This window comes from Phyllobates terribilis, unplaced genomic scaffold, assembly GCF_046119375.1.
Source record: "Phyllobates terribilis strain yellow unplaced genomic scaffold, ASM4611937v1 Scaffold_1__5_contigs__length_1240528914, whole genome shotgun sequence".
Classification (NCBI taxonomy): domain Eukaryota; kingdom Metazoa; phylum Chordata; class Amphibia; order Anura; family Dendrobatidae; genus Phyllobates; species Phyllobates terribilis.
The window spans coordinates 602,220,644-602,233,006 of NW_027362761.1; the positions used below are offsets into that span (position 1 = coordinate 602,220,644).

Sequence of the window (12,363 nt, forward strand, 5' to 3'; positions counted from 1 at the left end):
TCCTTGTGTGGAGAGAGTCAGGGGGACTTCTGATCTGACTGACTGATCTGATCTTATTAAGATTCTAAGAATATTTCTACAAAAAAACAATGTTATAATAAAAAAATCTATTTCTTGTAAGGACAGGGTCATTCACCAGAATTGTCCAATACTTAGATAGTGCCCCCCCCCCTAATATTACTATGGGACTGATTGTATGTTGTTATGAAACCATATTTAATTTTATTAACTAACAACTTTTATTTATACAATTTTAGAAAAAAACGTTGTTGGATAATAAAATTAAATATCATCATTGTGTTAATGTTATGGCATGTAGTTGTTTTCCTTATTACCGGCACTTTTGCTAACTAGAGCCTTCATTGTGAGCTCCATAAAATAAATGTAGAAATCCCTTCTGTGTTGTAGATTAGATGTGATTTTTTTCTATCTTTCATCCTGATAGGAAATCCTTGTGAGAATAACGGTTTATCACTAAATTGTAAAAAAGAAGATCTCATGAAGCACTCTAATGGAGAAAACCTCATCACCCTTCCTGCACCTCCTGGACTTCACAGCACTTCACCTTCTTATAATCCTCCTGATCATGAGGAACCCTCTCCTGAACAATCTCACATTGTTACCACAATTCCAGGTGACACAGTGAATACAAGATTTCAGTGTGATAAGCAATTTACTAAAAGCTCCGATTTTTTAACACCAAGAAAAGACAAAGGGGAAAAACCATACTCCTGTTCAGATTGTGGGAAATGCTTTACAATTAAATCACAATGTCTTAGACATGAGAGAAGTCACACAGGAGAAAAGCCATTTTCATGTTCGGAATGTAAGAAGTCCTTCAAAAATAAGGGGAGTCTTATTACACATCACAGAATTCACACAGGAGAGAAGCTGTATTCATGTTCAGAATGTGGGAAATGCTTTACAGATAAATCAAAATTTGTTATACATGAGAGAATTCACACAGGAGAAAAGCCATTTTCATGTTCACACTGTGAGAAGTCCTTCATAGATAAATCAAATCTTGTGAAACACGAAAGTAGTCACACGATAGAGAAGCCGTATTCATGTTCAGAATGTGGGAAATGCTTTACAAATAAATCAAAATTTGTTATACATGAGAGAATTCACACAGGAGAAAAGCCATTTTCATGTTCGGAATGTGGGAAGTCCTTCACTACTAAAGGGAGTCTTATTACACATCAGAGAATGCATACAGGAGCAAAGCCATACTCCTGTTCAAAATGTGAGAACAGCTTTACAAATAGATCTAAATATCATAGACATGTGAGAAATCACACAGGAGAAAAGCCATTTTCATGTTCAGAATGTGGGAAGGCCTTCACAGAGAAAGGGACTCTTATTAGACATCACAGAATTCATACAGGAGAGACTCCATTTTCATGTTCAGAATGTGGGAAGGCGTTCAGAGATAAAGGGTATCTTACTAAACATCAGAAAATTCATACAGGAGAGGCACCGTATTCATGTTTAAAATGTGAGAAATCTTTTAGAGCTAAATCAAGGTTTGTTATACATCAAAGAATTCACACCGGGGAGAAACCATTTTCCTGTTTACAATGCGGAAAATGCTTTACAGATAAATCACGACTTAATAAACATCAGAGAATTCACACAGGAGAAAAGACATATTCATGTTCACTCTGTGAGAAATGCTTTACAGATAGATCAGGTCTTATGAAACACGAGAGAAGTCACACTGGGGAGAAGCCGTATTCATGTTCGGAATGTGAGAAGTCTTTCACAGATAAAAGTGGGCTTATTATGCATCAGAGAATTCACACAGGAGAGAAGCCATATTCGTGTTCAGAATGTGAGAAGTCCTTCGCACATAAAGGGAATCTTATTACACATCAGAGAATGCATGCAGGAACAAAGCCATACTCCTGTTCAGAATGTGAGAACAGCTTTGTAAATAGATCTAAATATCTTAGACATGTGAGAATTCACACAGGAGAAAAGCCATTTTCATGTTTGGAATGTGGGAAGTCCTTCACAAATAAAGGGAGTCTTATTAAACATCAGAAAATTCATAAAGGAGAGACTCCATTTGCATGTTCAGAATGTGGGAAGGCCTTCACCGATAAAGGGAGTCTTATTAGACATCAGAAAATTCATACAGGAGAGAAGCCGTATTCATGTTCAGAATGTGGGAAATGTTTTAAAGTTAAATCAAATCTTGTTCAACATCAAAAAATTCACACAGGAGAGAAACCCTTTTCATGTTTACAATGTGGAAAATGCTTTACATATAAATCACAACTTCATAAACATGGGAGAAGTCACACAGGAGAAAAGCCGTATTCATGTTCATAGCGTGAGAAATGCTTTACAGATAAATCAAGTCTTACTAAACATGTTCACTGTATGGGAAATCTTTTGTAAAGAAATCAAATCTTGTTACACGAGAGAGAAGTCATACGGGAAAGAATCTGTAATTATATTTTCTGTGTTTTATGAATTTTAATAAACAGTGCTGAGCATAAATGAGTACACCCCCTTTGATAAGTATGATTTTAATTAATACCTCACTGAACACAGGAACAATTTCTAAAATTTTGCAAACACTGAGTTTCATAGAACATTTTTGTTAATCAATAACATGAAAGTAAGGTTAATAATATGTAACGGTGGGGGGGGGGGTGACCTGGCATTGGAGGAGTGAGGACGTGCAGCAGTTCAGCTCCTGCCTGGGTGATGTCTGCAGACCCAATTAAGAAACACTATTTTCCACCAAATGTCAGCTAAGAAGCGCCCCAGTGCCGGCCAAGCAAATAGACGTCCTTCGGTCGTGTCTGCGACGGGTATTTCCCGATATCTGAGGAGTTCTGCGGGCCTCACACCGGAGCTAGCAAGCTCTCTGACTGGAAAGAAGATGGCGGATGGAGGACCAGCATTATCTACATCAGGGACCGTGAGTTGCTATCCAGGGGCAGAAGGGGACATCTCATGCTTCTTATTCACATGCAGTGAGCAGCTCCTTGCACAGGCTGAGAGATTTCTCATGTGGCATTCCTGATCATTCAGAGGGCCTGGCAAGCAAAGTATCTATTCAGGCACAGACTGTATGGGAAGATCTTAAGGCTCATATATGTGCGAGATATGGAGAATTATATCTCTAGGCTGGAAGCATCCTATAGGGCTGAGACTGCTGCTATCAGAGGGAAACTTCAGCAGCTGTCTGAAAGGGTGGTGGCTAATGATGAAAGCCATAGAGGCCATCTCTCAGAGATTACACACACATGGACAGACGGCTGCAGCTCACTCTCAGCAACTGGAATATCTGTCTGATTTGGTGGACGATATAGCAAATAGAGGGAGACGCAATAACATCAGAATTACAGGCCTCCCAGAATAAGCTGGAGGAATCTTTACGCTGCATCTTTAATTCTATATTAAATCTACCACGTGACTAAGACATAGAATTTGACAGGGCTCACAGATCCCTTGGACCCAAGTCTACTGATGTAAACAGACCTAGATATGTCATACGCTGGATACATTCTTGCTAAAGCCCGCATATTGGAACCTATCATCTTCAATGAACATGTTATTCAGATTATGCATGATCTGTCCTGGCGCACACTTCAGAAGAGTCGTGCCCTGAAGCCCCTGCTCGACATACTGAGACAACAAAAAATCCTTTATTCTTGGGGCTATCCTTTTAGACTTCAAGTGAGACAATCTGGAACTCTACATGTTTTGCGAATTCTGGGAGATTTACCAACGTTCACTAACGGACTGGGAATTCCGTCGGTCCAAGTGCTCCCATCAGAGTGGCCGGGTCTTCCTAGAGGCCTTGGAAGAAATGACACACCTTGCCCTCAAAAAAGGAAGACACACAATTTTGACATGCGAAATGGAGGTCGCAATATGGAAGAAAAAGCATCACCTCCGGATTGACTGGCTTCACTGTTCTCACTCATTGTTCTCTTTGATACTGATTAATGCTTAGCAGTCGGGGATTCCTATATCAAGTTGGTATAAGCACACATGTATAGATATTGTTATATACGAGTTGGGCATTCAGGTTTTGGTAGATAGTATTCATTTCTCATAATAATACATTTATTAAGTCATTATGGGTCTGCGGACCGAACCGGTGGGGGGGGCTACCCTCCATAGAAAGCGCGTTTCCACTAAGGGTATCTACATTCCGCTTGACGGGTGTGGAATTTTCTATTTTTCCCTAGTAGTCCTCCTCTTTGAGGACTTTCTTTGTGGCTGGGGAAGGCTCCCAACTGATTTCTTCTTCTCTTTTTGTTTGTTTCCATCCCTCCCTATATTTTTTTTTTCTTTCCGAGAGGAAGAAGTTATCATCATTTTTCAGACAGAGTAATTGTCTTTCTCTTAAGTCTTTCCCCCATTTTTTCCCCCTTTCTCTCTTTCACTAATCCTCCCTCAGACCTAATCCGTGGTTCTCAAAATGAACACAGTCAAATTCTGTTCTCTAAATGGTTTCATTAAACTGATAGGACTTGATCACAGCTCACAGTGCATGTCAGCCCAAATAAGAATCATGAGCTCAAAGGAACTGCCCAAGGAGCTCAGAGACAGAATTGTGGCAAGGCACAGATCTGGCCAAGGTTACAAAAGAATTTCTGCATTACTCAAGGTAATGCACAGAGACCTCCATAATCCTTAAATAGAAGTAGTTTTGGACCACCAGAAGTCTTTCTAGACCTGGCCGTCCAGCCAAACTGTGGGAGAAGAGCCTTGGTGAAAGAGGTAAAGAAGAACCCCAAGATCACTGTGGCTGAGCTCCAGAGATGCAGTAGGGAGATGGGAGAAAGTTCCACAAAGTCAACTATCACTGCAGCCCTCCACCAGTCGGGCCTTTATGGCAGAGTGGCCCGACGGAAGCCTCTCCTCAGTGCAAGACATATGAAAGCCCGCATAGAGTTTGCTCAAAAACACATGAAGATAGAACTTTTTGGTGATAATTCTAAGCGGTATGTGTGGAGAAAACCAGGCACTGCTCATCACCTGCCCAATACAATCCCTACAGTGAAACATGGTGGTGGCAGCTTCATGCTATGGGGGTGTTTTTCAGCTGCAGGGACAGGACAACTGGTTGCAATTGAAGGAAACATGAATGCGGCCAAGTACAGAGATATCCTGGATGAAAACCTCTTCCAGAGTGCTCTGGACCTCAGACTTACCCGAAGGTTCACCTTCCAACAAGACAATGACCCTAAGCACACAGCTAAAATAACAAAGGAATGGCTTCAGAACAACTCTGTGACCATTCTTGACCGCTCCCAGCACATTAACCCCCGCGATGCTGCGATCGAAGTCGATCGCAGCATTGCGGTGGCAAGGGGAGGTGATCGCAGATACTCACCTCCTCTTCCGGCTTCCAGCGCTGTCTGCTGTGGCTTCCAGGATGTTGCCATGATGACCCGATGTCGTCATGACAACATCCAGGTCACCAGACAGCAGGAAGATTTTTTGGACATGCGCAGTGCATCTCCAAACAATCTTCTCCAGGTCCAGCTCTGACAGCCTGCATGGCACAGGGATGGTGCTGTATTCCTGTGCCATGCAGGCGATCAGAGGAAAAAAAAGTGAAAGTCCCATAGTGGGAGAAAGTAATAAAGTATAAAAAGTATCAGAAAGTGAAAAAAAAAAAAAATTGCAAAAATATAAAAAAATAAATAAAAAAAATAATCCACCAAAAATAAAAATATAATGTACCCATCAATAAATATTATTATAAAAAAAACAAAACAATAAAAGTACACATATTTGGTATCGCCGCGTCTGGAACAACCTGACCTATAAAACTGTCCCACTAGTTAACCCCTTCAGTGAACACGGGTAAAAAAAAACAAAAAAAACAAAGCAAAATACAATGCTTTATCACCCTACCGCCAAACAAAAAATGGAATAATACGCAATCAAAAAGACAAATATAAATAAAAATGTTACCGCTGAAAACGTTATCTCGTCCTGCAAAAAACAAGCCACCATACAGCTCCATCATCCGAAAAATAAAAAAGTTATAGCTCTCAGAATAAAGCTATGCTAAAAAATATTTTTTTCTATAAAATAGCTTTTATTATGTAAAAGTGCAAAACATAGAAAAACTATATAAATGTGGTACCGCTATAAACGTACTGACCCGAAGAATAAACCTGCCTTGTCAATTTTACCACACGCTGAACAGAATAAAAAATAAACAAAAAAAACAATTCCTGAATTGTTGGTTATTGTTTATTCTGCCTCCCAAAAATCAGAATAGAAAGCGATCAAAAAATGTCACTTGCCTGAAAATGGCACAAATAACAACGTCAACTCATCCCGCAAAAAACGAGCCGTCGCATGACTGTCTGCCAAAATCTGGAAAAATTATAGCTCTCAAAATATGGTGATGCAAACTAGATTTTACAAAAAATGCGTCTTTTAGTGTGTGACAGCTGTCAATCATAAAAACCCCATATGATTCTGGTATTGCTGTAATCACACCAACCCGAAGAATAAAGTCATCTAATCACTTATACCGCATGAGGAACGGCGTAAAAAATAAACTCTCGGGTTAGGGTTGGGCTAGGGTTAGGGCTGGGTTTGGGGTTAGGGTTGTGATGGGGTTGGGATTTTTTTCAAAAGTAAGAAAAAAAGATGACGATATGGTGACTAGTGTTGAGCGCAAGTGCTCGCTACTTGAGTTTGCATCGGGTGCTCTGGTATGCATTGAGTATCGTGGGTATTTGAGTGACATGCTCGAGTCTCCGCCCCATATGCTTCGCGGCCAAAAAAACTTTGCGGGGATTGCCTTCCATGCACGAGCGATCCCCGCATGTTTTTTTTTGGGGTGTCTAATAACCGTGAAACATGCGGGGCAGAGACTCGAGCATGTCACTCGAGCACGCGCTGTACATGGTGCATACCTGAGTACCCGATGCAAACTCAAGTAGCGAGCACTTGCGCTCAAGACTAATGACAACTTATTCAATATGATGACCTAATGTTATCAAATTCTGTGTCGTACCTCTGGGTTCAAAATGTTCACTATACACCTTAATAAAATCCTTGAGGGGTATAGTTTCCAAAATGGGGTCACTTGTGGGGGAGCTCCACTGTTTAGGCACATCAGGGGCTCTCCAAACTCGACATGGTGTCCGCTAACAAATTGAATGGAAAATCGGCTCAAATTGTTAGCGGACGCCATGTTGCGTTTGGAGAGCCCCTGCGTGCCTAAACATTGGAGCTCCCCCACAAGTGACCCCATTTTGGAAACTAGACCCCCCAAGGCACCTATCCAGATGCATAGTGAGCATTTGGAACCCCCAGGTGCTTCACAAATTGATTCATAAAAATGAAAAAGTGAAAAAAAAAACACTTTTTAATTTTTATGAATCAATTTGTGAAGCACCTGGGGGTTCGAAGTGCTCACTATGCATCTAGATAGGTGCCTTGGGGGGTCTAGTTTCCAAAATGGGGTCACTTGTGAGGGAGCTCCAATGTTTGGGCACACAGGGGCTCTCCAAACGCAACATGGTGTCCGCTATCAATTTGTGCCGACAATTTGTTAGCGGATACCATGTTGCATTTGGAGAGTCCCTGTGTGCCCAAACATTGGAGCTCCCCCACAAGTGACCCCATTTTGGAAAGTAGACCCCCCAAGGCACCTATATAGATGCATAGTGAGCACTTGGAACCCCCAGGTGCTTCACAAATTGATTCGTAAAAATGAAAAAGTGAAAAAAAAAACACTTTTTCATTTTTATGAATCAATTTGTGAAGCACCTGGGGATTCCAAGTGCTCACTATGCATCTACATAGGTGCCTTGGGGGTCTAGTTTCCAAAATGGGGTCACTTGTGAGGGAGCTCCAATGTTTGGGCACACAGGGGTTCTCCAAACGCAACATGGTGTCCGCTAACAATTTGAGCCGACAATTTGTTAGCGGATACCATGTTGCGTTTGGAGAGTCCCTGTGTGCCCAAACATTGGAGCTCCCCCACAAGTGACCCCATTTTGGAAACTAGACCCCCCAAGGCACCTATCTAGATGCATAGTGAGCACTTGGAACCCCTAGGTGCTTCACAAATTGATTCGTAAAAATGAAAAAGTGAAAAAAAAAAAACCTTTTTCATTTTTATGAATCAATTTGTGAAGCACCTGGGGGTTCAAAGTGCTCACTATGCATCTAGATAGGTGCCTTGGGGGGTCTAGTTTCCAAAATGGGGTCACTTGTGGGGGAGCTCCAATGTTTTGGCACACAGGGGCTCTCCAAACGCAACATGGTGTCCGCTAACCATTTGAGCCGACAATTTGTTAGCGGATATCATGTTGCATTTAGAGAGTCCCTGTGTGCTCAAACATTGGAGCTCCCCCACAAGTGACCTCATTTTGGAAACTAGACCCCCCAAGGCACCTATCTAGATGCATAGTGAGCACTTGGAACCCCCAGGTGCTTCACAAATTGATTCATAAAAATGAAAAAGTGTTTTTTTTTCACTTTTTCATTTTTACGAATCAATTTGTGAAGCACCTGGGGGTTCCAAGTGCTCACTATGCATCTAGATAGGTGCCTTGGGGGGTCTAGTTTCCAAAATGGGGTCACTTGTGGGGGAGCTCCAATGTTTGGGCACACAGGGGCTCTCCAAACGCAACATGGCGTCCGATAATTATTCAAGCAAATTTTCCAATCAAAAAGTCAAATGGCGCTCCTTCCCTTCCGAGCCCTGCCGTGCGCCCAAACAGTGTTTTTTCCCCACATATGGGGTATCTGCGTGCCCAGGGGAAATTGTACAACAAATTTTGGGGTCCATTTTTTCTTGTTACCCCTGTGAAAATAAAAAAAATTGGGTCTAAAGTAACATTTTTGTGAAAAAAGTTAAATGTTCATTTTTTTCTTCCACATTCCAAAAATTCCTGAGAAGCACCTGAAGGGTTAATAAAGTTCTTGAATGTGGTTTTGAGCACCTTGAGGGGTGCAGTTTTTAAAATGGTGTCACTTTTGGGTATTTTCTGTCATATAGACCTCTCAAAGTGACTTCAAATGTGATGTGGTCCCTAAAAAAATGGTTTTGTAAATTTTGTTGGAAAAATGAGAAATCGCTGGTCAACTTTTAACCCTTATAGCTCCCTAACAAAAAAAAATTTTGGTTCCAAAATTGTGCTGATGTAAAGTAGACATGTGGGAAATGTTATTTATTAACTCTTTTGTGTGACATATCTCTCTGATTTAAGGGCATAAAAATTCAAATTTTGAAAATTGCAAAATTTTCGCCAAATTTCCGTTTTTTTCACAAATAAACGCAAGTGATATCAAAGAAATTTTACCACAGTCATGAAGTACAATATGTCACGAAAAAACAATCTCAGAATCAGGGGGATCCATTGAAGCGTTTCAGAGTAATTACCTCATAAAGTGACAGTGGTCAGAATTGTAAAAATTGGCCTGGTCATTAACGTGCAAACCACCCTCGGGGGTTAAGGGGTTAATGAGAAAAAAATGAACTTTTTAAAATTTACCAAATGTCTGCCATGAAAGAAAGAGTGAAAAATTTAAAGGGGTCTAAATACTTTCCGTACCCACCGTATAGGCGTCTTGGTGGTGCGTCCCACATTTTTGAGTGCACAGGTCAGACAGGTTTGAACGTGTTTGGCTGCAGCGACACTAAAACCAGGAGCATACCTATGGCAGTGGACGAGATCTGTCATGGCAGGTTTGACATGTGGGTATTGCCGTGGGTAGCTTGAGCCATCATGGGATACAGAACTCGGAGAAGGCAAACTTTGTCTCCGACGTGCCACAGTCCTTCTGGTGACTGCATGGCTCCCTTCTCTTGTCATCTGGCAAATTCTTCAACACCAGCATGTTGTTGCAGCTTCTGGAGAAGGTCGTAGGTCACTGGTGGGTCTGCGGCTGAGGCCACCTGTGCAGCTGTCACCCTGGCAGGATTGTCTCTTGGTTGGCAAGCTGCAGATTTTGCAGCCTGGTTGGTCAGGTGGTTGCCTTTAGCTGTAGTTGAGTCATCCTTTGCATGGCCTTTGACTTTCACTATGGCAACTTTCTCGGGTAAAGGTAGATCCTCCATCGTTGGCGTTGGACGGATTTATCATTCTTGATAGGCTTACTTGCCTCTGTGAGGAGAGATCCAGCTCTCCATATACGTCCATAGTCATGAAAGCATAGCGGCTGTCTGTATAAATCGTGGCAGTCTGGTCTTTAGCGTGTCTGCAGGCTTCTTCAAGGGCACGGAGTTCAGCTTCCCGGGTGGACATGTGTGGGGGCTGGTGCTCTGCTTTTATGATTTCATCCACAAAGAGCTCATGGTCTGGGTTATCTAGTGGGACATTATTTGTACACAGTCATGTTCTTCTTGTGTCTTAACTAGCAGATCACCCACATTATCACTACCACACCTCCCCCCCCCCCTCCAGAGGCAACAAGGTGGCTGGATTCAGAGTAGTGCAACATAAATGGAGAGGTTATCAGGCACGAGGAGGGCACATAAAAAGTCTGAGATGTCAAGCAGTACTGAGAAAGAAGGGTAACAGCATGAGAGACGTAAGCAGTGAAAGAAAGTTAAAATAAATTCCTGCAGACTGATACAGCAGAAGTAGGATTCTTAATGAGACACTGACTCTCCTCCCTCCCTGAAGGGACTGGAGAAGGGGGAAGGAGGGGTGTTATCACACTCTCACATGGCTGCAGTTTCTGTGTTTGTTTAGGCTTCGCACAATTAGATCGTGAAATTTATTTGTCCTTGCCTGGACTGGTCGTACATAAGAGGGGCTCTGGACCAGGTTTTTGCCCTGTTGTTCAGGGCATTTGTTGCTTCCACACTCTTGGCTACTTGGAGTATCACGGCTGGGGACATAGACAGGTACTATGGGCAGGACATGGCTTTAAACTTTCAACAGAGGCACAAGACAGTAAACGGGTGTGAACTTTAGAAGTGTTCTCATATACTAAGTGCTGCCATTTTCTCTACTTTCTCTAACAAATGGCATGGGAAACATTTCAGGGTCTGGCATTCTACTCATCATGGCCAGAATTTCACTAGGATTCCAGGGACGTTACACTCCCCTAGGCCTCTATAGTCTCTGGTCTGGAGTGTGAGGTCTGGTGATAGTAGTCTGGGCGAGCAGAGGGGGGGGAGTGGGGTTAAGGTGAGCTGCTCACCCTAACTGGGTAATTGTCCTAGGGAGCAAATGGCTGACGTATAACTGCTGCATTCATTTGGTTGTGTCAGAGGAGGTGCTGGAGCGCAGGGTCTGAAGGGGCGTTAGTCCCATCCAGTGCAGGCATAATATTCAGTGGGGGCCTGACTGAGACTTACGGGGGCCTGACTGAGACTTATGGGGGAGTAACACTTGGGACACTGGTCAAGGGAGGCTCATTATGCAAATGGATTGTGGGGCGTTAACAAAAAGGGTATAATCCTATTTTAGGAGTAGGAGGTTTAATGGTTCCTATGTGCCAAAAAGGGGCACCACATACACAACAGGTCTCCAGCCAATCTGGGTTCTGATTTCTACACAACATGTCCATCCTTCAGGGACAATGTAAGGAGTGGAGTCAAACTGGGAGCAGCAATGGGTTCAACGCCATCTTTGTTACATACTTTAACATACAAAAACTTATCACCATGTTTTTCTTCCTCAAACTCGCCTCAAGTTACAGATTTAGAGTTTTTCCACCATATCTCAGCCTGGTCTACTAACCCAACATCATTTAAAACAACCTTTCTGTTCCTCCAATACTTGCAAGAAACCTTCATCATCAAATCTGCCACCCAGTGGACAACCAGATAGAGAACAGAACCTATGCATTTTCTGCACAAACTTCTTTTCTTTCTTTGTTTCTTTAAAAACAAATACAGAACTAGAGACACAAATCAGTGGGGACTCATACCTTTCACTATGGATTGTATACTCTATACAGCACCTCTACCATGCTCAATCTGTTTCTTACTAAACAGATTAATAACCATCTTCTGTTTCTTTACAAAAAAACAGGAATACAGGACTAGAGTGAAAAACCAGCGGGGACGCGAAACCACACACACATTGGCTTTCTACTCTGTTACTCCATGCCTGACTTATAATCAGATGAAAACCATCAGCCCCTACGTCTAGGAGCCGGAACCATATGGGTTTCCTTAGCAATACAAGAGGCTGCTGATAATCACCAACATCTGGTCCATCGGGTAGAATCAACTAATCACTACAATCCAACCCCACATACAGATGTCCAGTGAAATACCAAATCCACAGTCCCCATACAACACAAAAGTTCAACACAGTACACAAGGTCTCATCAAGGTTCTTTGTCTAACAATAATGGACCCACTTACTGTGAACAGATCGAATGACCTGCGGACAA

General features: G+C 42.3%; 1 protein-coding gene across 2 annotated transcripts in view; it reads left to right on the plus strand.

Annotated features, from left to right (window-relative positions):
- LOC141272235 (uncharacterized) overlaps positions 1-12,363 on the plus strand; it is a 146,728-nt gene that overhangs the window by 24,651 nt on the left and 109,714 nt on the right. Inside the window, exon 10 of one of the 2 annotated variants that reach the window (XM_073682736.1) lies at positions 446-2,494. The exons of the other annotated variant lie outside the window; for it this stretch is intronic. Coding sequence (XP_073538837.1) covers positions 446-2,337 — 1,892 coding nt within the window. The 3' untranslated portion in view covers positions 2,338-2,494. Of the gene's footprint in view, positions 1-445; positions 2,495-12,363 lie in introns of those variants that run through there. 2 annotated transcript variants of the gene reach the window in all.